The sequence below is a fragment of the Nesoenas mayeri genome (assembly GCF_963082525.1).
Source record: "Nesoenas mayeri genome assembly, chromosome: 20".
In the NCBI taxonomy this organism is placed as follows: domain Eukaryota; kingdom Metazoa; phylum Chordata; class Aves; order Columbiformes; family Columbidae; genus Nesoenas; species Nesoenas mayeri.
The window spans coordinates 7544445-7572117 of NC_137569.1; the positions used below are offsets into that span (position 1 = coordinate 7544445).

The window sequence follows — 27673 nt, forward strand, 5'->3', positions numbered from 1 at the left end:
TGCCTTGTTGGGCTGGGGCCAGTGCAGATGTACCTTGGAGAGCTGAGATTTTTAAACCACTTCGGGTCTATTACAGACAAATTCCCTGGAGATGGGGGGTTTTGGGGGTGTCTGCAGGGGTGGGTGAGCACAACAGGTTTTGTTTGCACCAGGATTTTGGGATAGATGCAGGGACAGAGCGTTCTGTCTGTTAATAGGGTTTATGTGCTAACTTAACAGCAACATTATGCATAGCGTTACTATTGAAATGTGTGATAACATATTGCATGTGCTTCTTGTCATGTCTTAACATTTCTGTATTATCTCCATTCATTTTACTATGAACTTAAAAAGAGGAAATCTGTAATTCCTGTCAAATATCACAGTGCAAAATTGACACGCAGTCATACGGCTCACAAAATACAGATGCAAATGGCTATGTATTATTTATAAAGCAACTTTGACATCTTAATATATTAAAAAAGAAGAGACATTTAGATCATTACTCAGTTCAGCATTCTGCATGTTTTTGAGCTATCGGATATCATCAGTCATGAAAAATTCAGAATCTGGGTCTTAACCGGTTTAATTTATGCACACATTCCAACCAAAAGAGTGTGTCCTCTGCTCTTGCCTTATTTTCCCATGTTCTATCCCCCATCCTTCCCCTTATAAAAGATAGTCAGGGTTAGACAACACCAAAAGCCCACCCAGGAGCTGCCCAATAATTGTGAGAGTCAGAACTCTGTGCTAACAAGGGATCTCCAGGTATCGTGGTGTCCCACCCAAGTCCTTCTGGCTTTGCCGAACTCAGCCAGTCAGTGAAAGTTCTTACTACACAGCAATAAAACTGATGTCATTGCTCTTATCCAAATCACTAATGTGGACACGCTGAAGCCAGGTCTAAATCAGCTTAAAATCTGGCAGTTTCTGGCAAGTTCCGACTTAATTGTGGATATGGTGTGAGTGCCCCATTTTAGGTGTTTTCAGTGGTTTTGAGCTCGGCTGGAGGAGAGAACTCTGAAGCTGAGATTTTGCAGAGGTTTTTCTATCACGAGCCTCATTCCTACATGACAAAAGGTCTTGGGTTAATGCTTTGGGGTTTTTTGGGGTGGAAGGTGAATTTGTAATCTTTCAGGTGAGGATGTTCCTGGCCTGTTTGGGCTTTGTAGGTTAAAACTCTTTATTTTAGTGAAATCGTTGCTCACAATGGGTTTAAATGTAAGTTCAGTGCTGGTGAAAGGATCTAATGAGGAGGTGGGAGCTTTCTGTCTAACTACAGGACTGGCGCCAATAGGATGGTTGTAGCGTTGACTGTTTTTCTTCATGGTTGCTCTAAAATAACCGCTAGTAAGGATGAAATAACTTCTATTTCTGTGGCCTTTCGCTCTGGTCTGTGCTGCAAGAGCCAACAAGGAGCCCTTGGCTTGTTCTCTGTTTACTTGAAACTCCTTCCAACCTCCACTTCACTTTCTCAGTGACATTTAGGCTGAAGCTCTGAACTTATTCTGTCCTGGTTTTGCCCATTCCTAGATGCTGAGCTCCCAGGGGCTGAGAGGGGCTGGTGCTTTCAGATGCAATACGAGTTCACTGCTCTGAAGTTTCTTAGGGAATGAAAAATTGGTTTGATTAAGGAAACACTGGCTTCTTAAAGCCAATCAGACTGCACAACTTCATAAGTCAGAGCTGCAGAATGTCTAATTAAATGGAACTGCTCTCTAGAGGATTTGGCTTGCAGAAAATTAGCTTCCATGTTCTTGGCCTGATGTTTATTAAATGTTTCTTTCCTTTCTCTCCCCTTTGCAGTTTTCATCTGTAGTTTCATGGTTGCAGCACCCATCTTTGGTTACCTTGGTGACCGTTTCAACAGAAAGATCATTCTCAGCTGTGGGATCTTCTTTTGGTCAGCTGTCACTTTTTCAAGCTCCTTCATCACTGAACAGGTAAGATCTTTGTATAGATACTTTGCACAGTGTCCTGAAAAGATGCACAATACGTTCCTAAAAAACTCCTGACCCCCCATCACAGTGTGCTTGAGGAGAATGTACCCTTCTGGTGTGTATTAGACATAGAGTACATTGTGTTATGTGACCTTTTCTAGGTGAAGTGTGGTCTGTATAACTGTGTTTTCTTAACCGTGAAAGCTGTTATTCTCTGATCATGTCCATACATAAAAAAACAACAGGTGAAGCATATCTAAGCAAGACTTTCTGTAGACATAAAGGTTTTGTTTTGAGGGAGATCTTAAAGAAACTTTAAAAACTTGAAAAACAAATCCTCGTCTATAGAGTTGTTCTCTTCTGGTATGTAAGAGAAGCCATTGGGGTTTGTTGAGAAGTCTGCCCGTGGTAAGTAGAATGATAAAATGCACCCAGCAGTGGTTTTATGCCTGCGCTTTGTTTCCTGTCCAGCAAAGGCGGCGAAGCTGGCTGATAGCACAGAGATTAGACACACGTTCAGCTCCTTTAGCGCTTGTTGATGGATGTGTCTGGGGAACTGATGATGGAGTTGTCAGGCTCACTTAATTTTGTCAAGCCTTGTACAACATCCCTCACCTACTTTCAGGACAGCCACAGCACCCCATTTTCAGGACTCCTCATTGCATTAATTTTCATGCCTGTCAGAGGTGCTTGGAGGAAACAATGATCTGGCAGTTGCTGAGGAAAAAATATCATCTTGTTTAAACCATATTTTAGAGGAGGCTTAATTGCTGCAGGTGGCAACATTCCTGGAGAGACAAATCACAGCTCCTGGCATCATCAGGCCGATTTCCCCAAGGGAGGTAGGGACATTCCTCATCCTTTCTGTCCAGCTGCGTTCCAGAAATTGCAGCATTGTGGTCACGCCTAAAGAATGACAACCAGGAACTAAACCTCTCCGCCCTGCTCCCTGCTGCCCACACACAGTTCTAATAAAAGAGAATTTCCACCTAAAGCGAGCAGCGGCAGTCATGTGTCTCTCTGGCTTTCATGTTGGATTGAGCGTTGCTCTATTTCTAACGAAAAATGCACGTGGCCAAATGTAGAAGCCTTAACTCAGTGAGTTGTTCTGGGTTTATAATTGGCCAAGAAGCATCTTTCCAGAGAAAGAACATCTCCTGTCTCAAATGAAGAGGGTGTTGGGTTTGGTTTGGTTTTTTTCCTAAATTTATCTTTGTAACATTCTGCAAAAGCAACTGTGGTGAAAGCTGAAGAGGGAAGCATTTTATAAAAGAAACAATTATCTGCTTATAAACACTTCTCATGTTAGGAACACACATTCATGCTCCATTTTTCATCCCTCTCTCTGCAATGGAGTTGCAAGTAGTGGGACACTGGAACTGGACTGATCTAATCTGTGTTTTCAGAGCTGGTTTTCAGTTTAAGGATTTGGGGTTTATCAGCTGAAGTAGTAGGGATTAATATATATGGTCATCAATATACAAGAGCTCAGAGTGGAAGTGGTGTGTTTTTAGCCAAAGAAAAGGAGAATCATGTTTATAAAGCTGAATTATGTTCGGAATACAAACTTCAGTGTTTTGGAAGTCACAAGAGAGACAGGATAGAAATTTCTGGATTTGCATCAGTACTAACTCTGGACCCAAACCACAACCTTGGACAAAACCCACCCAAGTACTGAGAAAAATTCCCTGTCCTCTTTTTACTGTGATCTTCAACTCTACCCCAAAACTTCTCAATTAAGCTAGAGGTCTCTTTCCCAGCTCTTGTTATTGACCCCAGGAGATCATAGGAAAATTTCACAGTTGCTGTATGGATGTGCTCAACCCAGTGGTTGCAGCAGTTGAGCATGTTCATAAAAATAATTCCAACTTCACACAGTGTCCTTTTCCACTTTGGTACCATTTTGAGGCCTTATCTCTAATTGGGAAAACATGCCACATTGAACAAGGCAAATTCCTGAAGTGCCAATGAGAAATAGGGTCAGAGAGAGCATTTTTCCTGATCTTTCTCTTCTACGATTCATTAGAGGAGCAAAACACCAGCTCTTCTCTCAACATCTTTTCTTTCTTTTAAGATGGTGTGTTTGTCAGGGAGGAACATGAGGAGCTGAAATACGAAAAACTCTTTGCTGGCGCAAATAAAAGCAGCGGTGAGGCTACTATAAATAGATAAGCACTCACACCCAAATCAACGTGAAAACACAGGGCTAGAAGGAGCAAGTTGACACAGGCTGAGCCCATTGCAAGACTGCACAGTAAACTCAGGTGTGGCGACAGCAAGAATACTGAAGTAGGTGAAAACAATAGCCATTCAGTAGAAATAGCAAACTGTGCCTTCAGGGATTGCCTTTTTTCCCAATTTTGATGGCGTCTCATGCCTTGTGCACGCCGTCACTGTGTAATTATATAGAGTGCGTGTCCACAGATTCGGAGTGTAAGTGGGAAGAGGCAGCTTAACAAAGGCAGAAATCCAGCGACAGAGCTGGTGTGCTCTGAAGGCACCCAATTTGTAATGCTTTTTGGCAGTGTGGTGTTAGTCCCTGGCTAAAATTTGGACACGTAAAGGAAAACAATCAAAATGCTATCACTTGACCGAATATCTAGATTATTTGTAATTTGTTGTGCAAACGAGCATAGAGAAAAGGACGTGTTAATTCTTATCTGCCAAGTTATTCAGTAAATAGCCGTGTAGAAAGAAGAAGATGTGGAGTGAGAAAATACCTCAGAGAGATGGAATTTGATCTGGAGAAAAGGATTGGAGCACAATGAAACAGTTCATCGAAGATACCATATAAATGCTATTTCATGCTTTTTGGGTTAAAAAGACAGTGACTGAAAACTGGCAGATAAAACAGGGAATTGGATATATATATACCATGCAAACACATAGTTGCTAGAAAGCACTGCATTAAGGTTTGTAACCACTTATTAAAATATCCTTAGTTATTTATTACCAAATATATTTGGGCTTTTAACATGGAATAATGACTGTTGAATAAATGAAGAATGAGTCTCTCATCTGCTAGTAGCTACTAAATAACTAAATAATAGGTTCTCACAGGGCAAAAAGAAAATCAGACCAAAATTTGAGGTTAGTTCCAGAGCTTATAGGAGGTGATAGTTACAGAAAACAACAATGCATTAATTCCTTGCATAGCAAAATAGTAGCAAGATAACTAGGTACTTAAATGTTTGGTTGCTGTTCATGAGGTCTTAGATTACATTTAAACCAAATCAAAATAAGAAACCTAAATAAATACCATATCGGAGAACAATTCCATAAATACATCTGGTTTCACGGATAAAAGCGGCTAATGGTAAATTTAACTAAAGAAAACCATCAGAAGTAACAAGACTGAGATAATTTTGAAAAGGTAAGTTTTTATTCTGTTAAGTAATGTGATTTGATAATATATATTAGTGCACAATTTCTCTACAGAAAAATAAGGATTTAATCTTCCTCTATTTTGTCTCCGGTACTTGCACATTTCTGCTCTATAACACTATTTAGCACTTCCTAAAATAAAAGTTGTGTGAAAGAATCATTAACAAACTTGTTCATTAATCTAAAATTTGTTAAAGTTGGTACACATCAGGTGGATCTCTAGATTAACTCCATTTATAGAAACTTCAGTAGAGTATGTATATATCTTAATTCGTATTTTGTAAGTACAGACACCTGCTTAGAAATGACCTCCCTTTCTGCATGCCTTTGAATCAGTTCTGCACCTGCAGGTGTACAAATTTTGGTACTTTCATCTGCAAAACTCTTCCCCGTGTGTTGTTTTGATTTTTGGAAGCATTTGGATGAAACACTTTCTGGTTGTTGGCTTGTGCTCCATAATAAATCAGCAAAAAATGAGTGGATGGGCTGTCTAGAGTCATATCACAGAGAAGCGCACTGAGCACACAGACATCACGGAATTTCTTTACCAAGATGTGTTTCCATCCACACAAAAAGCAAAACACGCGTCTGTCTTCCTCTGTATCAATATAAACTCTGATTTAACAAGTGACCCGTTTTTCTTTAGATGGCACTTTGATGAGTGTAGAGCCTGACTGCCCGTGTGGTGACTGATCACCTTGGGCTGGTTTATGTTCCAGGATGTCACTCGAAAGAGTCCGTAATCCTAGTTGCACCATTTCTCACTTGCTGAACAGTTTCATGTGAGGCAATCTGGTTACCAGGAGTGATCAGCCCATGTGCTGGGGGTTTGATTTTGGCTGCTTGGATATCCACATCTCTCAGCCATGGTAACTGTTCTTAGAGCTGACTGCTTTGGCCAGGAATTTGTCTTAGGTGAAACGCTGCTTTTGGTGCAAGCCTTCCTACCCCGCTTAGCACAAATTCGAGACCAGGACCCCTCTCCCTCTTGGGCAGACACCAGTTTCTTAAAGCAAGAAGGAGCTTGGAGGTGGAAAGTTGCAGACTGTCCTCCTAGTCTTGTGAAATACTGCTGGTTACCGTGCATTATCTTGAATAAAGCATGTTTCTGTGTAAAGGGGATGTTGTTTTATAGACAGGCAAAGTGTTCTGCTAAGTAGGTTGGCTCCACTAGGCTGGGAGACCAAGCGTACCTAATAATCAGCCAGCCCAGGCTGTGGTAATGTGGGTTTGCTGGGAGACAGCAGAGCCACACACGGTAGAGGGTTTGGAAATGGAAAAGCAAAGAGTTACCAAGGTAAACCAGGAATGTGCTTCTGAATCCTCCAGTTCTTGGTAAATATTTCTGTTTAAATGTTGATATAGCTAATATGATAAAACCTTTTTGCTCCCGCTGTAAGTTAATCTGGATAGGTACACCTACTAGTGTTTTTTCCTTTTGATTTATCTCTGAAAGAGGACGCAAACAGACCACTGTGGAATTCCAGTTAGCCTGCAGTGCTTGCTAAAGTCCCGTCTTTCAGCCTTGCCAGATGTATATTTATTTCCAGAGCTTGTCTTTCAAGGAGTGCTAAAAGAGAAGCAACAAACGATGTGCCGTGTGGAACAAATGGTTAGCTGGTTTAATTTAAAAAAATGTAAACATAAACCAACCCCATGCCCCTACACACGATGATTCACTCTAAGAAAAAAACATAATAAACCCCTTTGGTCTTACATGCGCTGGCAGAAGTTATGTTATAAAACACAGAGCTTCTGTTCCTTTGCTTCCACTGTGTAAGATAAATCCACAGTCTGAGAACCAGAAACAAACAGAACTAAAAGCCCCAAGCCATCAGTTCTTATGTTAGACGGGTACTGAGCATTATCTTTGAAGTCACCATGAATTACTGGAATGCTTATATCCCGCTGTTCCATCCTATTATTTTTTCTTTTTGAGCAGAACTGTCTTTTAGAAAGAAAGCAAATCACATTCTCCCGAGCAACTTAGTGAAGTCGGCAGCACAGCATTCAGTCCCTTCCCTTGCGTGTGATTCCTGACGGGGCTGGCACTGACACAGGGGCTCGGGGCCGAGGGCTGTCCCTTGGCTCTGGTGGGTTTTGCCAGCCCTAAACGTGATACTGGAATTCTACCGATGAACATTTGCCATTGGCATTTGGATTTCTGCACAATTGCCCTTTTGCTAGACTGCTCAGGAAGAATACAGTCCACTGCGTCATCTTATCACAGAAGAAGATATTAGGGTGGGTAATATATATAGATATATATATATTGATACCAAATACTGTATGGGAAACTGTTTTCATGTAAGAGCAACATCTTCTCTTGCACAGACAAGTGTAATGGCTTGAACTCTTGATTCTTGGGTCCTCATTGTTCCCTCAGATTTTGCTGATCTAGGACAGAAGAGATGGGAGAAGATTTATATAGATGCAACAGTTGCAGCTTGCTGAAATAGAGTGCAGAATTACTGTTGTGTTTGTCTCCTGACAGCTTTATATTCCTACCTTGTCCCTTTTCCACGGGAAACTATAAATGAAAAACAGGTATAGGGTGTTCTCAGAGCATCAGCCCAAAAAAGCCGATCTGTGGGAGGAGGAGGTTTTTCATAGGTGTTATCAGAAATTGATGTGTTATATTTTCTGTTCTGTTGGGTTTTTTCCCCTCCAGTATCTGCATACATGTATCTGTAACACGTTTGGGAAGAGTTACTGAAAACACAGCTGGTGGTGGCTGCCAGGAGGGAGACAGAGTATAGTTCCAAAGCTTACTCAGAAAGCTTATTCATCTGATGAGAAAAATGAACTTAAAGAAACTGTTGTAAGGACTGTTTCTACCATACACAAGTTGTCCTGTCTGCAGGGTGTCTGGAACAAGATCGGGTCTGCTCTCTCCCCTTTGGGACCCAAGATCAATCAAGTTTACAGCTCCCAAGTCCAACCTTCCCCAGGTAGCAGCAGTTTGGCATCACATCCCATTCAAACTTCTCAAATCACCCCGATCAGATAAGTGTGCCTCCTGCCCTCTGCTGCATACTTTTGGGTCATTAATTGGTCTGAAATCACGCAAGATCTGTGAATGCTGAAATAAGAAGAGATGTTTCTATTGCTGAGCATCATAAGTCACCTGAAGTGACGCTTGCTGCCGCAGAGGCTTCTATTGCCGGTTCATTAAAATGAAATGTCAGAATTGCTCCTCAGAGCTCAGGCATTTTATGGACCAGGTGGACAGAGGTTTGTGCTGGGAGAGTATCAAGAAATAGGCTCCAGGCTTAAAGCTAATTTGCAGTGGGGCTCTGTGAGTGCTCCCTGTAATTGCCTCCGCTCTTTTTTTAGAGGACCGTTGGTTATCTGGGTTACTGGAAGATGTTGAAATCGTTATCGTAGGATCTGTGATTGTGGTTCTGATTCAGCTCCTCCTTTGGAAGTCTGTGGCAACCTTTTGTGTGTCTTTGTGGGAACTGAGTCAGACCCTCTATCGTTTTAAATCAATGTGCTGACATTTGGTGCTGTTTCATGGGATCGTGAAAATGCCTGGAGACAACGGCTGGGGACTGTGGAGCCAGCATGAAAGATCTTTACAGGCCTAACACCTTTGCAGCTTTGTCCCGTTTTTATGCAGAAACCTGAATTTACAGTCTTTAGGCTGAAGAATAGGAAAGTTCAGCCGCTCTGTCAGTTAATGGATGGTTTGGACACAACGCCTGCGGTAACAATCATCCCACTTCTCCTGCCTCATTGTGCCTGAGCAGGAAACCTCACCTGGGTCAGTTATTTGCTGGGGAGGCAGAGGGAAGAAGGCATATTTATTGCATTGCCAGGTTGTGTGTGTCTTTGAAGAATTCCTTCTTCTTGCGTTGTCTATTAAAATGTATATTCTGTTTGTCATACTGCAGCAGGGGCCTAACCCCAGAGCATGCTGATGGAACACAAAAAGAAGGTCTTATTGCTTCAACCCTGTCTTGTTGGAAGTCTCTATAATGCTTTAACATTGTGCTTTATAAATAATTATTACAACATCTTAAGCTCAGCCTTATTCAAAACATTCCAGGAATGGAAGAAAAGGAAAATGCTCCTTAAATAGATGGACTGAACCAGCTGGGTGGGGAAAAATAAAAAGAGCTGCGTGTAAGTTTCTACGCAAATGTTAAAATATAGAGTAAGGAATTATAAAATTTCCTATCAGCTTAAGATGGTCCTTGCAGTAGTGGTTGTGACCTGAGGAGCACAAGCCATTCCCAGTGCAGTGCCCCACTGTTCCATGCTGTGCTTCACTGGTAGGGGGGTCTGGCTTGGTCAAACGAGTTCAGGAATCAAAGCAAGTCATTACTGCAGTGTCTGGATGGCACCAGGTGATCCTGTTCCTTTGGAAAGAAGCTTCCCAGAATATTGTGTATGGAGGGTATTGAGAGGGTGCCAAGCTGGGAAGGCAGAACATGTCCCTTTGTGTTTCACTGGGGTGTTCAAATGCAGGTCTGGAGAATGATTACTGTTTATTTAAGGATGTAAGCTGATACGTACTTAGCATGGATGTAAATGGGGCAGCTCATGGCTTGTTCTCATGGGCTTTATGACGTGGACAGAAGCATGATGCTTCAGGAGAGCTTGCTTAATGATGCCTCACAAATACAACAATTCATTCAACCCAATTTTAGTCTCATTAGGACGAGTTTTGCAGGTGAAAGTACCAATCTAAACTTTGTATTAGAAGGACCTTGGTGGTTCTTGAAGGTTGTGCACCTTGTCTTGAAAAACAGGATGCAGGAGAGAGGGAAAGTGTTATTTAGCCTCTTTGGCTTTGTGTTCAAATGCAAAAGTCAGGATTTGGGCTTTTCTTTGGTCGAGCTCATGGTTGCCTGCTGCTCCGAAAGCATCACTCATGCTGTAGGATGTGTCAATGCTTCTTCAATGGCGCACACAGTCTGCGGCCTCCTGGGTCACGCAGAAATGCTGAAAAAAGGACCATTGTGTTCTGAGTAACGTGTAAATAGTGTGAAGATGGGAAATGTCTTAGTACCAGGTGCTGAATTAGTCTTTTGAAGTGCTGACATTTCTTTTTAAATGCATAAAGTTCACATGCTACACAAAACACTGCATTTGCAATTCAGATAGTGTTGAATTAGAGTACTAATCTCAAACCCATGTAATAGATTTTGAACTGGAAATCCCTAGGAATGGTGCTGATCACCATGTCTGAAAACATGATTGACATAGTCTCATGAGAAGATAGTGACAGAACATGCAAATGTATTTAATATAGTTAAATAGGGTTGTCATTTTGTCAAATAGTCTGGCTGTAGAGAATGAAATGGAACTGCAGCATGATAAAACCTTGCCAATTAATAACGCTTCAACTAGCAAAATAACAACTGTTTGAAGATCATGAATAAGAAGAAGCTGCTAGGTAGGAGGAATTGATAGATGCATCAGTTTCCCTCTGGAAATTTGATGTTAAAATGAGATATCTCTCAGATGTAGACCATTAAAATGTGTCTTCATGGACTCTCAAATCTCGTTCTACCCTTGAAGATGCACGTAGGGCAAAACATCCACACCTGGGTGTCTCAGTTGGCTGGTGCTTTTTTCAAAGGGTGCTGAGAAATCAGTTTCTGCAGGTGACTCAGGGCCAGGACCATGGGGTTGTGCTCTCCAAAAACCAGACCTGTTGGTCGGATTTAACTAAATTTTGCTTTAAGACTTGGTCCAAAGCACAGAGTGTTTGAGCCAAGACAGCCCATTGGGTTGATGTGGTTGGATCTCCCACGTTTCTATAGAGTTCGTTGAAGGTGGAGATGGTGTTAGTGTTGTGTATCCATACTTGTAACTATTTGTTCTGAAAAATCTGGTGTCTGTTGACAGCTGGGTTGCTTGGATTCAGTCTTCGCTTGTGACTCATCACAGCAGCCTGTTACTGCCTGCGAATGTTCCTTAGCTTTGTGTATGCCAGGTCGTATTCCAGCTATTAGGATTTGAAAACTTTTGCATCGAGAACCTTGCATTGCTGTCACGGTGGCAAAAACACATTGTAGTTCTCTTAGTCCCTGTTTTTGTGATTGTTATGGTTACCTTTGCACATCTCAGGAAGGGAATGGTGACAGTGCCCAGTGCCAGGGATGCTTGTTGCAAACACTGATAAGTGTGTTCCACCTGACAGGTCTGGAACAAAAAGCAACAGTTTGTTTCTGACCCAGAACTATTAAGGTTCTCAGGGGAGCTGTTTTGGAAGATACATTCTGGCCGAGCTGCATGTAATTGTTTTGTAACGTGGATAAATGACCCTATTCCAGCCATGTGAAATGCTACGGACTCCTCTGTGTCTCGCACCAGAGGCACAGGATGAACAGAATTGCTTTAAGTCGGTGTCCAAGCAGGGACCGGTAACACGGGGCTCTTCATGATCCCTGTGATTTATTTGACAACATCAACCTTTTTCTTTTACGGTCTGTTTTATAAGAAGCTACACATGCGGCACTCCACCGGATGGTGCTCAGCTGAATAAACCAGCCAATCCGTTACATTCCTTCCATTTACCTTCCAGATCCCTGTCATTAATGTAATATTAATGACCAAGAGACTAAACTGACAAGAACATCAATCCCTCCATTTGAGCGTCCTGTAATATTTTTACCACAGGCAGGTCGATCAGATGAAAAGCCCTTCAATTAGAAACCTGAAATGCTGCTTTGTCTTAACCGAAGCTATTGACAGAACCCAGTGCTGCTGCTTCATCACCCAGTGTCTTGTAATTACATTACCTAGTTGGATGGAGAATGGGAATTGGGTTTTTTTTCCCCCTCTTTTGCTTTTGGTGCTACCCAGAAAATGATTGAAAAGCAACAGAAGAGTCTCTCGGGACTGCCACAGGTTTGAAGGGAGGGCAGCGATGGGAACTTGGATTCCAGATGTTGCAATCTGAATGTTGAAAGGCAAAATTTACACGTAGCAAAGAAAATCTTGGCTCTGATTTGGTGCCCGTGAAGCGCAGAGCAGCTCCCTGCCGACTCTGGGGAGCTCTGTGGGAGTCTTGCTGCTTCCCGGGTGGTTTTGTTTTTGTTGTTTTCTCCAGAGAGCTTAATTAGGTGCTTCACTTTAGAGCCTCTCTGTAGGTATCCAGTTGTTAAACACTTTAGTCGCTGATTGAAGGGTGTGATGAGTGAAAAAGGAATATCTTGCAGTCTTCACTGGTTATTTTTATGTACTAAATAATGATATAAATCTCGTAAAATAAGGATGCTTTAATCAGCCGCAATCTTAAGCATATTTCCAAATAAAACTTTCCACATTCAATTAAGTGTGCCTAACAGGTCACCTGGGAGAATTAAAGCCGTTAGCAAATACTAGAGACAATCAAAGGAAAGGTGAGTGGACTTTGCTTCATCTCCCTTGCTCATTTCTGTTTTTAAATATGTATTTTGTTCTCTTTCTGCTTGCTGTAGTCTCTCTTCTCCTCCTTGCGGGTCTCTGAATACCAGCTGAATTTTCCCAAAGGGGAATTGTTCAAAGGTGAGGTGCGCAGAGCTGAGAACTGGTTGGACACTTAGTGCATACAAAATGAGCCCCAGTTTTGAATTGTTTGGCATAGTGTAGGTGGATGCTGCAGAAGAATCAGACTGCTTTAGAAGCTATAGTATAAGTCCATCCATCCAAATTGCAAAGGGTTTCTGTGTTGGCCCTTGAGCAAATGATTAATCAAGCATATTAAGGTTTCAGAGACTAGAGGTCCCTTCCAGTCTCAACCATTCCCTGATTTTGTGACGTGCATGCAGAGGAGAGAAGAACAGTTTGAAAAGGTGATGGAAGATGGACTTGGCATCAAGAATTCAGTTTGGAGGGAGGAAACTGTACAACTTAAATAGACTCCAATGGTGATAGAAGTTATGGGAAATGGGTGAAGTGGTGACTTAAAAAGCAGTTGTGATTGTAAAGAGATGGGAAGTGAAAAGTGGTTGTGGGTAAGTGATGACACACACAGTGAGGGAAGAAAAGAGGATTCTGAACCAAATCACTGCTCTGCAATGGGCCAAATGGCGACAGAACCAGCAACTGTAGTGAATGTCTCCCAGACTAGCCTGCCAGCATGATTCACTTCTGATAAGGAAAGGACATCTTGTTGGAGATGAGAAGGGTAGTTTATAGTTTTATTTATCAGGTAACTGTAACTTGAACTTCTAAGTGCACTTGTGTCTCTACAGAAAACAGATAAAATACTGATAGCAGCATTGCATCAGAGCTGATAACTCATCTCATCAACCTGTTGTCAACCAGACCCCACACTAGCATGTGTCCTGGCTCATCGCTATCTATGCCACACAGAGGTTAAACGTAATCATCTCCTTTTGGTTGTAGGAAATCCTGAAAACAATGCTCACCTAACCTAATAATGGGGGAGAAAAGTACTGACCAACAAAACATCACAGCGAATGGTTCTACCCACATGTTATTTTGTATTTTGGTCTCTCTGCTGGCAATGCCCATGAGGGATTAGTTAAGAGTGCTTGTAGATGAAGGTAGATCCTCATCTTTCTTTGTTCCTGCACAAAGATTTCCCAGACAGGAAGACAGCAAATGGCCAAAATTTGGCATGAAATCTGGCCTGGACTTGACAGGAAAACACATTCTTGGGTATTGGCACAGAACAATTCACCAGTACTACATTTGTAACCCCTCTCTAGCTCTTTATGATATTTATTCTCCTTTTATTAAAAGAGAGTTAGAACCATTCATGTTTGAGAAGGCAGGCCGTGTGACTTTGTGGTCCGTATCCAGGTCTGACACACCATTCCTACCGAGTGTGTGGAGCCAGGACCTGTATCCATCACTGGAAACCGGGTGCCTTGGTTGTAGCTGTTTAAAATCTGTGATGCCGTAGGGGTGCACAGAGGTGGAAGGTGTATTTAGGCTTATCTATTCTCCTGTAGCCTTTGCCATCCATCCAGGCACAGAATGGAATTTAAAACATCATCATTTAATGTCATCTTGTCTTTTATGATATGTCAGTGTCCGTGTTTGACTTGGGAACTTTCAGATTCTTAAAGGTGAGGGCTAAGAGAAATGGAGTGGTTAGTGTTTAAACGAAGGTATCACCTGTATTTGTAATGTCATTCCATTGCTCAGCTCTCCTAGTGCCTCTCAGCTAATGAGCTGGAATTTGATGCTCTTAGTCACAACCCCGATACTCAGAAGCCTGTTCCTGGTATGGTTTGCATCATGGTCAGTGGTACATTTTGCCACCTGCGGTGAAGGGTGTGGTGTTTGATTTTAACCGCTTAGATCCCTGCAAGGTACTGATGCGGCTGGGAAAACTTAATGCAGTGGAAGTGGAAAGAGTGCTCGCCTGGCCAGAAAATAGAGGTTCTGCTCGGGAGAGGCAAATGCTTGCATATGAATGTAGCTGTCAAAAGGGACCACAGCTGCGCAGCCCTTGAATATACACTGGAGCCCTGCGGGTTTTCCTTTGATCAGCTGGCTCCTGCACTATTCCAGGTCTATCTGTCTTCAGTTGCTCTGACTGATGGCTTGTGACTGCCGCGGTACCCTGGGTGTTGTCCCTGCCCGCTGTAGAAGTGCAGTACAGTTCAGCTGACTTTGCTCAGGAAACTCAGGGAAATTAAATCAATCCCAATGCTTTCTTCTTAGTTTATTGTCACTCCACACACATTTTCTTTAGGCTTTGTGTGGTGATCCCAGCTGCCTAGTGGCATGGATGGTTGGTTTTCCTTATGCACGTCTTCTTTCTAAGGATGCAAACCCTGACACTATGTCCTTCTTTGCTGCATAATGTTTATATAATAAAAGAAGGAAAATATGGCAAACCTCAGCAGTTCAAATATGGAATTTCATGGTGCTGAGCCCTCTTTTACAGAAGCTAAATGTAGAAACTGTAGAAGGTTAACTCAATATCCTCGTATAAGAAAGGCTGCAGGTGCAGTTGCTGTAGCTGTACAATAAAATCCTTCTTTTAGACCAGCAGCATCAGTTCAAAACGTGGCTTGCACGGTTAGGTTAACTGTATCTGTGTGATCTCATCCGTCCGTGTGTCCTCAATCTGAAAGAAACGTGTATTCAACTTGTTTTATGGGGCCCTTACAAGCCTCTCCACATTCAAATGCAAATACTTAATAACCGAAGCTTAAGGATCATATGATTCGTTAGACAGTAAATCTGGTGGTTCAGCATTGTACACATATTTGGCAGATTATAGGTTTATCACTGACAGCTAATCTTTTAAAGAACTGTGGCTTAATTCCTTTTGTTAACTAATTAAAAAGAGAGAAAAAAGTTAAAGCTGTAATTAGAGCTATTAAAACGTGTATTACTCAATGGCCTATACAACTAGGATAAATGTATAATTAGGAGGTTTGTCCAAACATGATTAGAGCCAGTCACGTGTCCTATGCCATCAAACATTTACGTGTGCATGAGATTGAGAGTAAAGTCAGTATTAAAATATGCATATAAACCATGTCATACTCTGCAGAGAAAATACATTAACTGTCTTTTGGCATATTATAAATATTTAACTCTAAGCATGAAAGCTTTTTTCAGATGAAAATTCTGAAAGGATTGTGTCCAGCCTATAGCTTCTAACGGGATAATGTCATTGACAACAGCAATCAGACCAGGGCCATCTGTCCCCATGATCCATCACTGTTCTTGCCTATGATTTGCTGATAATTTAAGAAATTTAGAAGTGAGTAGGTAGCACTTTCCTGTTAGTGATGGGTGCATTCCCTGAGGCATAAGGATCTGCATCCCTTCCAAAACTCAACTGTTCAGGGGTGTCATTTGCTCTAATAGCTCTTTGCTTCAAAAAACTTCAGTTGCAAGCACTGACCCAGGAAAAAGAGGCTGAAGTATTGAGGTTTCTGGGCTTAACCTATGGAAGGGGAATAAGCCCGGGTGCTGCAAGCTGGCTGAGATGTTGTCAATTTTCCTGCTAGAGTGAGAACTATTTGCACAGACAAACAAATTACAGAAGAGCTCCGAAGTAATGTAGAAAAGAATAAGCTGCTTCAATATATGTCAATTTCTGCTTGAGGAGCACTGAAATTCACTTAGAAGTCTCGGCTACCTGTACTACTTTTAAGCACAGATAATGTAGAGGAGAATTTGGTGGTGTCAGCCCTTTTTGTCTCACTAAACTGCTGAGAATCCTGGGGTAGGACAAAGAGGAAAAAGCACTTGGGGGGAAATCTAGTGCAGAGGAAATGGTAGAAATGTCCTGCTACAGCTGGGGGAGAGGAGAGCTTCCTCTGCCTGGGCCATATCTGACTTCCCCATTTGTTTGTGTTGGTTGACATGTTCACATACACACAGAGATGTGTTATGCGGATATAAATGTGTATATCAATACACACACATGAAATGGCAGTATGCACACGTAGTGGTTTGGGGACCAGCGGTTCATGGGGTCCAGTTTGGGGACCAGTGCTCTGGGGGTCCAAATGAATAGCAGCACAAGAATTTTGGAGATCTTTCAGTGGGATGAGGAATCAACTCTTTAATCCTAGATATAGAGCTCTAAAACCTGGCACAATATAGAACTCATTATAAATACTTCCCTAATAGTGTTTTAGACTTCTATGTATTTTGACTAGTTATTACACCTAAATAGCTGCATTGTCTCCAATATGGCATCTCAAAAGGGCGATACCATTCATGTCTTTGTGTAGCTTATGCTTTTTTTATAAGACACCTTTTATTGCCAACTGAAGTCAGAATCTCATTACGTAAATTTGGATACCGCTGCTTCAGGGAACATAGATTAGATATTAAAGAGATATTTGAAGTGTGGAAGCATGGGATAACCAGGGAGGAGGAGTCGGGGAGAAGAATGAACATGTTACTTGTTGCAGATGATTTCATTGTATTGAGACTCTGATTCAATGGTATTGATGGAACTGAGTCACACTTCACCACAACAGGAAAACTTTGTACAGTTTTCCTGCTTTACACGAGGAAGAGGAGCCTTCAACAGCATTACTGGGGAGAAATTCCTATCCAGTGCATTCACTGCGAGTGATACTGGCGGGTGAGCACAAACTTGAGTCATTTTTGTGTAGGTATTTCAGATTTGAGGAACATCCAGTGCATTTGCAAACTTGTCATTCTACAGGTGTACCAAGCGCTGTCTACATACTCACTCCAGGTCTGGCAGGTGACTATTTTACCCGTCACCCTCTCTGTGAATCAGATCGGAACTTCTTAAGAAACCAAAATCAGCCTCTAGTTCCCCTGCTCTCTAATTCTGCGTGACTAAGTCGTTCAGCATGTTATAAATACTGTTGCTCATTCCAAATGCATTGGTTACCTGTGCGCCAATGATTGTCAGCATATTTCTGCAGTGGGGTGGTTCAGCGTTGGGTAATTGGCAGAAATTAAGAAGCGTGAGTCACAGTATTGCCCTTTCTGCAAACACCCACGTGTGGCTGGTGTGGATGTGCAGCTTATGGGAGATGTATGAATGATTGCAGCTCTGCAAATGCCATGCCAGCAAAGCGGGAACTTTGTATACACTCAGAAAATAGGCATTGATGCAGAATTTACGTCAAAATAAGAGGAATTGAAGAGTGTGCAAAAGTGTTTTGAGCTACTATAGGAATCATCAAGAAATTCCTTTCAACCAGGGGGTTAGAGCAAGGACAACAGTGAAAACGTGTCACTGGTAGATTTTTGTCTGCTGATGGATGTATTTATGATGGACGCACGTGGCTTGACGGCTGCCCGGCATTCCCCTGTTTGAGAACGAGAGCCCTGTGCTCCGGCTGAGCTTTGCTGTAGGGCACGAAGTCGCTGCCCTGTAACTCCACTGCTCCCCATCTGTAGAAAGGGAATCAGTAATTGCTAGTTGTTCTCAAAGCGCTTTCATGTTTAAGGGCATATCATAATCCCTGCTGGTTTCCTCACAAATGAGCCGTAGAATAGTAACAGTAAATTGAGAATTTGTAGAGGTTAGATTTGTAGAAATAGATTGCCCTGTGCTTACAGTTTTTCTGCAGTTGACTGTTTAATTTCTGGACCTGCAATTACTTCTGGGTGTAGCTCAGGCTGCTTGGATGTCTGAGAACTTGACTGTGCGTATATATCAGATATTTAGGCATCAAAGTGTTGTGCCTTATGCCTTCACACACAGCACCTAGAAAACTGCAAGTATAGTGAAAGAGATTGGCTTGAAAATCAGGTCCTTGCAGTTTACGGAAACAAGGAAATGGGCCATGAAGAGAATTCTATCAGATGAACAATCCCTTTTGTCCATTTGAGGCTGTGTTGTGCTGAACGTTGAGTCCATCTCCGCGTTCTCTTGGGTTGCCTTTTACTCAGAAGGGCACGTAATTCTCCTGAGGTTTTTCCAAAGTGTTCAGTGTTGAATTACTCTGCTTTCCTGCTGCGAAGGGGAGATTCCTGCTTTTATTTGTGGAAAATGGAGTGCGATAGGTGCTTAGCACCTGTGAGCAGACTTCCCTTCTTCCGTAGCTTCTAATGAAGGAAAAAAACTTTGGGAGATTGCAGGTTCAGTTCTTTCACGGCTTTGAAGAGCCTTTAGGATCTCACCAGTCGTAACTTGTCCTCTGGCAGGCTGGGGAAGTTGGGGTTGTTATTGATTTTTTGGGATCCCAGTGCAAGACTCATAACACTCACCCACCTCCCCAAACCTTCCACGTTCCACTTGGGTTTAACAAGAGCAAGCTGCCTCCTGAGAATAAACCACGGGTCTTCTGCTGCCTTAGGGGATCTCTGGAGTGTCACTGGGTAAACATGTATTATTATTATTACTTTTCTTTCATGCCTATAAATCTTCACAAAAAATATTCTCCTTCTCCAGAAAGAGACACAGGAAAAGAGCCTGAGGTTTTAAAAAATAAATGCATACAAGGGGGTCACTTTCCACCCACATGGGTTTATCTTTCCCTATTTATGCCCCTTCTACTGTTCATCCTGAATTCAAAAAGACAAGGGGAGACCTGCTAAGGTGTTCTCTTTCTTTTCTCAGTATTTCTGGCTGCTTGTGCTCTCCCGAGGCCTGGTTGGCATCGGCGAAGCAAGTTACTCCACTATTGCACCAACCATCATAGGAGACCTTTTCACCAAAAACACGAGGACCCTCATGCTGTCTGTTTTCTACTTTGCAATTCCTCTTGGCAGGTAAGTGACATAACTGCTGCTCTCATCTGCTTTTGGTTTCCCAAGTAAGCTCACACAGATCTTAAGTTGCTAATGATGATAGTTCTTCTGTCTTTGGTTTAGACAGGAAGATATTGTGATTAGTGACTAATTAGTTGCAGGAATTGGGTTCTTTTTCTAGCCCCGGTTCATGTGACTTCTGGGAATTAGTGGGACAGATTTTACTATTTTTTACAGCACTGAGGTGGAAATGGAATAAAAATATTTTAGCTGACTCTTTTTTTTAGCGTTATTAAATTAAACTCATTTTGAATAATGTTATATTGGTTCTCTGAATCCTTGCTTCGATTCATTTGACTTCTGGGCCTTCTTTAGCCAATGTCTTTTAGATTACTGTGAAACCAAGATCTTTTAAGACAGTGGGCTGAGTTTTCAGAAGTGAGTGACTGGGTTCCTGCCTATGTGACAGTCCAGTTATCAGAGGTTTCAAGAGAATTATATTCTACAACATAGACAACTTGAAATTTGTCCTTTTAAAAATACTTTAAGCTCAAATTCTGCCCAACCTGGAATTTGGCCAGTCTGACTCAGCTTGGAAAATGTGTCTGAGCCAATCTGAGATGATTCGGTAGTTGCAATAGCAGTGGCCAGTCCATTTGAGTGCTATTGCCACTGAAACAGCAATTAGAAGAAATCGCGAAGAAAGAAACTGTAATGAGCATTCACACTCAGTCTTAACTTAGAGCCAAGCCCATGGATGCCTCACGAAAGCAATAGACAGACTCCGATGTGGAGTAGTTATTTCCTCTGACGCTTTCTTTCAATTGAGTTCCCTTATCAGCCCAATGCAATATCTGATTGTCAGGACAGGAGGGAATCTGTGATTTTCTTTTATTATTATTTTAAAAAATTCTTTAAATAATGGCTGACCCTCTATTGTGAGGTTGTAGACGGGGTGGGTTCACATAGTTTGCATGCTGATTCCCAGAGTTGGACAACATCCTGTGCACAAGTGGATTCGTTTCCAGCAGAGAAAACTGGGCAGCAGTTGAATCCTTCCCAGCTCAGGGAAAAACTTCTGGTTTAGAGTGCTGTGTTTTACAAATTAGAGCACTTATCCTTGAGATAAAATGCACAAATGTCCATTTGCTCTTAAGGAAAAAGAGATCGCAAAGTCCTTAACTGGAGAAAAGAACAACTTCCCAAGAGGGTCAAGGACGCCCAGTATTTACAGAGAATTCAGTGAACTAGCAAGAGATGACAAATACTCATCCTGTTGGGTTTGATTCTGGAACTTCATTATCTCAATATCCAACAGAGGTTTAGATCCATGGTCCTGTTGCTCCTTTATCTTCAGAAGGGACTTCCAAGCTTCAGATCTGATGTTCTTCAATCAGACTGTCTTGCATATTGTTCTCTTTTTTTCTAACAAGCTCATGGAAAATGATCTCTTCATGGGCAATTAGAAGCAAGTACTATTAAATGGCAAGAAAAAAATTAATGATGGAATATGGTGTGTCCTTGAAGGGCACTTCTAAACTGGGAGCGTGAACGTAAAATTGTTAAGTATCCCTATTAGTGCACAGAAAGGCCTGATGTAGAAATTGAATTGGGAAATAAATTATTTTTGAGGCTTTTGTTTCCATCTGCTATAAATTGAAAGGTCAGCTATAAACTTGAGATCAGCGTCCAAATTTCCATCAGATTTGAGCACTTTTAGATCAACAGTGCTGGGAAGAGTTACACATTAGCCACCACCAGCTTCACCCTCCATGTTTCTTCCTGCAGGAGAAGAGAGCCTAGGACATAAAATTCATTGTGACTTTTAAAATGTTGGTTTAAGAACAGCTGTGATTGTGCCGCTCTGGCTGACTCTTGTGTTCGTATTCCTTGCAGTGGCTTGGGATACATCACCGGCTCAAGCGTGAAGCAGGTTGCTGGAGATTGGCACTGGGCATTGCGGGTGAGCCACTCTTCGTAACATCTTAATAACAGCTGCATCAGTTGATCAGCATTAGGAAGAATTCTATCACAATTACTCAACCTGTTATTTTATATATATATATATATATTAGATAGAAGGTAAAGGATTGGAAATTGCCTTTGTGGATATGAAGTGCATAGCAGATACATTCTCTAAGCAAATGGGAAAGGTATGTGGTTTTGGCTCATTGTGCTTGTTTTTTTTCCTGCCTGGGAGCAAGAATTTTCCAATCACTTTATTATCAGTCAACCATGATTTCTTGATGAGGATGGGAAGACGACACATTGGCCTTAAATCAACTCCACAGTCTTTCAGTCCCCTGCTGTCAAGAAACTCCGAGAATGGCTTCCTGCTTTGAGGAAAAAACACTTTGTTCCAGTTTCCGCTTGTTTTTCTGCCCTGAGACAGTCTATTTCCTTCTATTTTAACCTCTTGAGACCTTGATAAATGTGTTGAAAAGATAATACACTCCAATCACATAGGCACAAGCGGATCCCGCGCACAAAGATGCCTTGAAAGTGCTGAGAGGAAGCGGCCCAGCAGAACTGTTTTCTGACCTTTGGCCGTATGGTGGCACGAGCCCCCGTGAGGTGCATTCTCTGTCTCTGGCACTTCATGAAGAGAAAGAATTTCACGAAGCTCAGGCCAACACCATTTATAACGGCAGGTGATGAAACACATGGGTTCCCACCTCAGGCAAGTGTGCCCTTCTGTTCCCTCCCTGGCCAGCAAGGGTAAGCAAAGCCAGGAAAATCACCATGAACGGTTCATCTGCAGCTGGGAGAGCAGAGACACGTTTCCAGCTGTGAACCTGTGGTGAATGTTGAATAGCCTACAGCTTCACACCAAGAGGATGGCCACCTTGTTCACTAGCAGAAAGACTTTAAAGGTAAAATTAGCTTTTGAGCAGAAGCCAGCATGAGGAAACCCCAAGGTCCCTCCTCAGTGGCCTTTAATGAGGTTGACACATTGGAGAACTCTTGTGTTTCTATCTGTAAAACTCAAATGGTTAATTTCTGTGAAAAACTCCTCACTAGGATCTTTCTCTGTTGATGAAGACTCCGTAGTTATCCTGATAAATCCAGGCTATCTGCAAGTCTGTACCCTTTATGAGGTTGTGATTTCCACTCTAAATGATACATCGATGCCTGATTCCCTGCCTGTGTGAAATTGTGGGGAATCTGACAAGCCGCACACTCCTCTGATGGTTGCTTTGAACAGCATTGCTTGGTTTTTGTAGTCAAACAGCACATGTTGAAAGCTTCCAGACATCAGTGTAAAGCAGCCTCCATCCCCGTGGCAATTATTGTGCTCCTGCAAGATGTGAAAGATTCCCCGAGGTGATGCTTCCCTCTGTGATCTCCTGCTGTCCGTGGGAGGTCAGGAATAATCTGTACTTCTGTGGAATGAAGAACACAGAAGGACAGTCACATCATTGTTTCATTGGAGCATTACTGCATATCAATGGATATTGTCCTGTTGGAGGATTAAGCCTTTAGATAAAAATCAAAGAGACTTTAAATTATATGACCCTATTAAAAAACAGCACTTCCATTTTTCTTACCAGTGCTGTGTCTTGTGGTGAACTGTAGTAAGCATTCTGTATCAGGCTTATTTATCCCTGAATGATGGACTTCCTGACTTTCCAGTTCTGAAATACTTTTGTCTTTTCTCTCTTTGCTTAGAAGAATTCTGGGTTTGTCATCTTCGGACATGAAACACTGCTCTATGTGTAAAGGCCTTTCTCAGGTTATTAGTGGAAGCATATTTTTTTTTGGAACAGGAATTTATTTTTAAAATAGCACATATAGAAGAGACGATAGGTCAGTGAAAATCCATGTTCCTATTTCCTAATGGTGCTAGTTTCCATTCTGACAATGATGGAATTTCAGTGTCAAAATAAGAATCACGTTTGTAGCTTGCAAAACACTGTAGGATCTTTGTACTTTTGTCTCATGTGTGGGAGAAAGGATCGGAAACTGGGAAGCCTAACCCTTGAACATGTCATTTTCCAGCCTGAATTTTCAAGGTTTCTTGGTCTGCTGTACACTGAGGTAATCCAAGGAACCTGCCTGGAGATGGAAAGCCATTGTGTGTTAGCTGGGAGAGGGATGCGTGTCAAACAAAGATTTTCAAAGCCATCCAGAAATCTTTCACGTGGCCTCATAACCCTTAAAAGGCTCCTGTGCTCTCCCAGAAACCGGTTGTTCTCTCAGCCCAGCTGGGAGTAGCTTTCACTGAAGAATCATGTTTAGATGAATCTTGGTGCTTCGATAACACAAAGAAGTGGACTGCCTTAATCAGAGTGTTCTCAAAGCTGCTGTTCCAGGGTGAGATAAGAGAGTCCAGGGAATGACAGGGAGGAAGGAAGAGCAGATGCCTCAGTGTGCTCTGCCTGGCTGTAAAGAATTGAGTTGCTGAAACGCAACTAACGTATCTGCTTCTTACTGAAGAGTCAAAGCAAACCCTGCTGGCTCCTGTGCTAATTCCCTGTTCCTTTTTTACAGGTATCTCCACTCCTGGGAATGATAACAGGGACACTCATCTTGATATTTGTACCTGCTGCTAAAAGAGGCAATGTTGAACAGCTTGGGGGACAGCTGAAGGCACGCACCTCATGGCTAAGGGACATGAAAGCCCTGATTAGGAAGTAAGAGCACTCTAGTAAAAAGCATGCTTGGCCTCTGATGCTTAAGTGGAACATGCAATGACCTGTACTTCTTAGCACTGTGAGACTGGAACAAGACGACACGCAGGGAGTTGCAGGAAGCTTAGTCTGTGGACATAGGAAAGAAAATCACAGTTAGGTTTTCATGAGGTATTGACTGCAGAGACAGTAATGGATTCCAGGTTTTCCTCTAACCTTTACAAGATTGAGATCTAAGAGAGAGTCTGCTTTGTTTGGCTCATACTTCAGACAAATCAAGGCTTTTAAAGTGTAGAAATTGCTATTCTTGTATTAATTGTTGTGCCACTGTTGTTCAGGCTCTTAGATCCTTTTTCTACCTTGAAAGAGCAACTCTGCTGAGGTTAAAAAGAGAAAATACACAAAAGTTTGCACTGCATGGCAAGTTTAAATGTATATGTTTATAAAAGCACACGTGACCGAATGCACGAGCACTGACTGTGCTTGGGTGCTTGTATATGTGCATAAAAGATCACGTGCTTACAAGTGTTTAAGTACCTGCACTTGCTTCCAGAAAGCTTGACTGTGAATGTGCAAGAACTTGCACTTGTGAATTCAGTGTTACGTCAGAGTTCTGATGAGATACTTGTGGTGTCCGTCATTTTTAGAACTGCTGGATAAAATGCCTCCTGGTATTATCATCCAGTATTGAAGGACTATGAAAACTGATGATGGTTAATTTATCAATATTTCTACTTTACTTTTTTGTTAGTTTATCCAAGCAGTAATCATATGGCATGGACAGGGAAGGAAAGGTTAAACTGGTCACCCAGTTAAATAAGTAATATTACAGATATTATAGCCCTGTAACTCACACACCATGTCTTTGTGACTAAGTACTGATTTTCCAAAATGGTCCCACGTAAAATTATCTCTTTGAAGCACCTCTGAAAACATTATTATCAATGGAACATCCTATATGAAGAAATATTCCATGCCTCTTATTCTCCATCGCTTTGTACCTTGTATGAGCTCTGCCCTTTGGCAAAGGGCTATATGGGCCAACACTGTGTTATGTCACTGTAGCGCTGGCTCCTGCTCTTTCACTTTTGTCACTAAACCTTCTCTTGGTTTTGCCTCTTGTGTCTCCACAGCCGCAGCTACGTGTTCTCATCGTTGGCCACCTCAGCCGTCTCCTTTGCCACAGGAGCGCTTGGCATGTGGATCCCTCTCTACCTTCACAGAGCACAAGTCGTGCAGAAGACAGCGGAGACCTGCAGCTCACAGCCCTGCGGCACCAAAGATAGGTGAGATTCATACTCTGCTGCTTTAAAGAGGGGGAAAAGGGAGTGGGGGCTTATTTACCAGAGGAAACAGGCAAGTCCCATGGAGTCAAGTTACTAGAATGTCAGTAATTTCCTCTAGGTCTTTGCAACAATGATAGGAAATGCTGGGATTGTAAACTAGGTTTTATTTCTCTTCTTTTCTTCATTGCATGAAGTCAAACCAATGGAGAAGTGATGACCTCAGCTCTCTCTTAGTTCCCAGGATATAGTTCAGAATTAGAAAAGAGACTGTTTTCTTTGCCTCAGAGGATGATGAGAGAGCTGAGAATTTTGTTGACCATTGATAGAACCCGAGGCAATGGCAGGAAGATGTGCCAGGGGAGATTTAGGCTGGACATGAGGAAAAGGTTCTTCACCTTCACCAGAGATGCTGGACACTGGAACAGGCTCCCCAGGGAAGTGTCACGGCCTCCACCTGACAGTGTTCAAGAAGAGACTGGACAAGGTCCTCAGACACACGGTGTGAACTGTGGGGTGTCCTGTACAGGGACAGGAGTTGGACTCAGTGAGCCTTGTTGGTCCCTTCCAACTCAGAACATTTTATGCTGCTATGGTTTCTTGAGGCCCATACTTTTGTGTGGTAGCAGCAGAATAAGCTGGCAGGTTGGGTAGCCACAATCGTGGCTGTAATTCAGAGGCTGGACCGATTCCCCTCAAGGATGCAGGGACTGACCCTGAAAACTTTTGTTTCTCTGTGAGGGAGGACCTCGCTGTTTGATTGCTCCATACACTGCTGTGTGTGCTGAGTTGTGCTGAAGATTGTTGCAGACATCTGGGACACTTTGGCCTGGATTGCTTGATGTTAGACAGTAGTGTGGTTTTCCAGTCTCAGTTATATCACTTGCAGGACATAAGCTATGAGAAGTAATTCATTGTTTTGTGCTTTACTGTGAATGGCACAAAACTTGAAATGCTAAAAAAGCATTTCTCCAGGTGAATAAAAGATGCGAAAAACTGCCTTTTGTGAACTCTTTTGCTTTTTAGCTTGTGAGGGAAAAGTAATATTAGAGAAACCTCCTTGCTCTAGCTGACACAATCCCATCTCAAGTAAACTACTTAGTGGTTTGGAGTCCCATCAACTGCAGCGCCCAGCAGGCGGCCGCGGTCTGTTCTGCAGAAATGCAGTGAGAAGAAAACAGAGCTCCAGTCAGACTGCCCATCTGCCGTTCACACAGAGAAACGTTTCACGCCTTGATGACACCTGTATTTTGAGCTGCCCTGGAGCTGCTGTAATGTACTTACCAAAGACTCTGTAGCCCAAGTCCTGCACATGCAATACAGAGAATCCTTAACACATCCTGGCTCCTTAAATGTAGTTAACATATTTCAAATGTGTAACAGAACAGCAAAATAACCTAATCAGGCTTTCTGAAGTGGTCTGAAAGGAGTTAGAAAGATGTTAAAAGTCACTGGTATGTAGAGTCTTGTTAGGTTTCCTTTCCCTTAAGCTTCCTAGTGCCTGCTCTGTCCATGATTTCCCCTTAGATTATCAGTGTGCAGTTTGTTTTGTACATACATAATTAGCTATACTATGCACTTTACAGGTCGCTCAGTATCACACAAAGAAGCAATATGAGTCCTTTGCACATCTTTGCGTATTGATCAATGCCTGTGTAAACGGCTGAATTTCATCTGTTGGTTTTTTCTTAATTTCAAGGAAAGGGTGCTAAAATCTCAGGCAGTCAGCAGGGAGCTTGTTTGTTTTATTTTGAACTTGCAAAGCCAATGTGCAGATTTCCATTAGTCAGTTTACCCTAATAATGTGTTCAAAGACCATGTCCATTTTTGGGAAAACCTCCAGAAAAAATAACTGTCTCTTTTTTTCTTGTTTCTTTTCAATAGCTTGATCTTCGGAGCAATCACATGCTTCACTGGTTTCCTGGGTGTAATCACAGGGGCTGGAGCTACCAAATGGTGCCGGTTAAAAACCCAGCGAGCTGATCCGCTTGTCTGTGCTGTTGGCATGCTTGGCTCGGCCATCTTCATCTGCCTCATCTTCGTCGCTGCCAAGAGCAGCATTGTGGGAGCCTATGTGAGTATAATCCTTTGCATCTGCCCGTCTCACTTGTTCCCTCTCTACCAAACTCCTTAGAACACCCTGTGCATTCTCTCCTGCAGCAAACCTGAGATGTTGGTCTCGTTCTTCCCCTTCATTTTGCCTCTTGGCATTTTGGTGCTATCTAGATGTGCCTGAAGGGAAAATTATATCTCAACTGATTGTCCCTTCTCCCTAATTGTCATCAGAATTTAGAGCTGAGGGTTTAGCGCATGCATGGAAACCTACAGTTCTGGG

The 27673-nt window shown here is 42.3% G+C and overlaps 1 protein-coding gene across 1 annotated transcript in view; it reads left to right on the forward strand.

Annotated features, from left to right (window-relative positions):
- LOC308048160 (sphingosine-1-phosphate transporter SPNS2-like) overlaps positions 1-27673 on the forward strand; it is a gene marked incomplete at both ends in the record, with an annotated part of 117274 nt that overhangs the window by 54291 nt on the left and 35310 nt on the right. Inside the window, 6 exons of the mRNA XM_080357099.1 lie at positions 1786-1922; positions 19294-19445; positions 21321-21387; positions 23916-24058; positions 25189-25341; positions 27223-27412. Of these exons, the coding sequence (XP_080213225.1) occupies positions 1786-1922; positions 19294-19445; positions 21321-21387; positions 23916-24058; positions 25189-25341; positions 27223-27412 (842 nt within the window). The remainder of the gene's footprint in view (positions 1-1785; positions 1923-19293; positions 19446-21320; positions 21388-23915; positions 24059-25188; positions 25342-27222; positions 27413-27673) is intronic.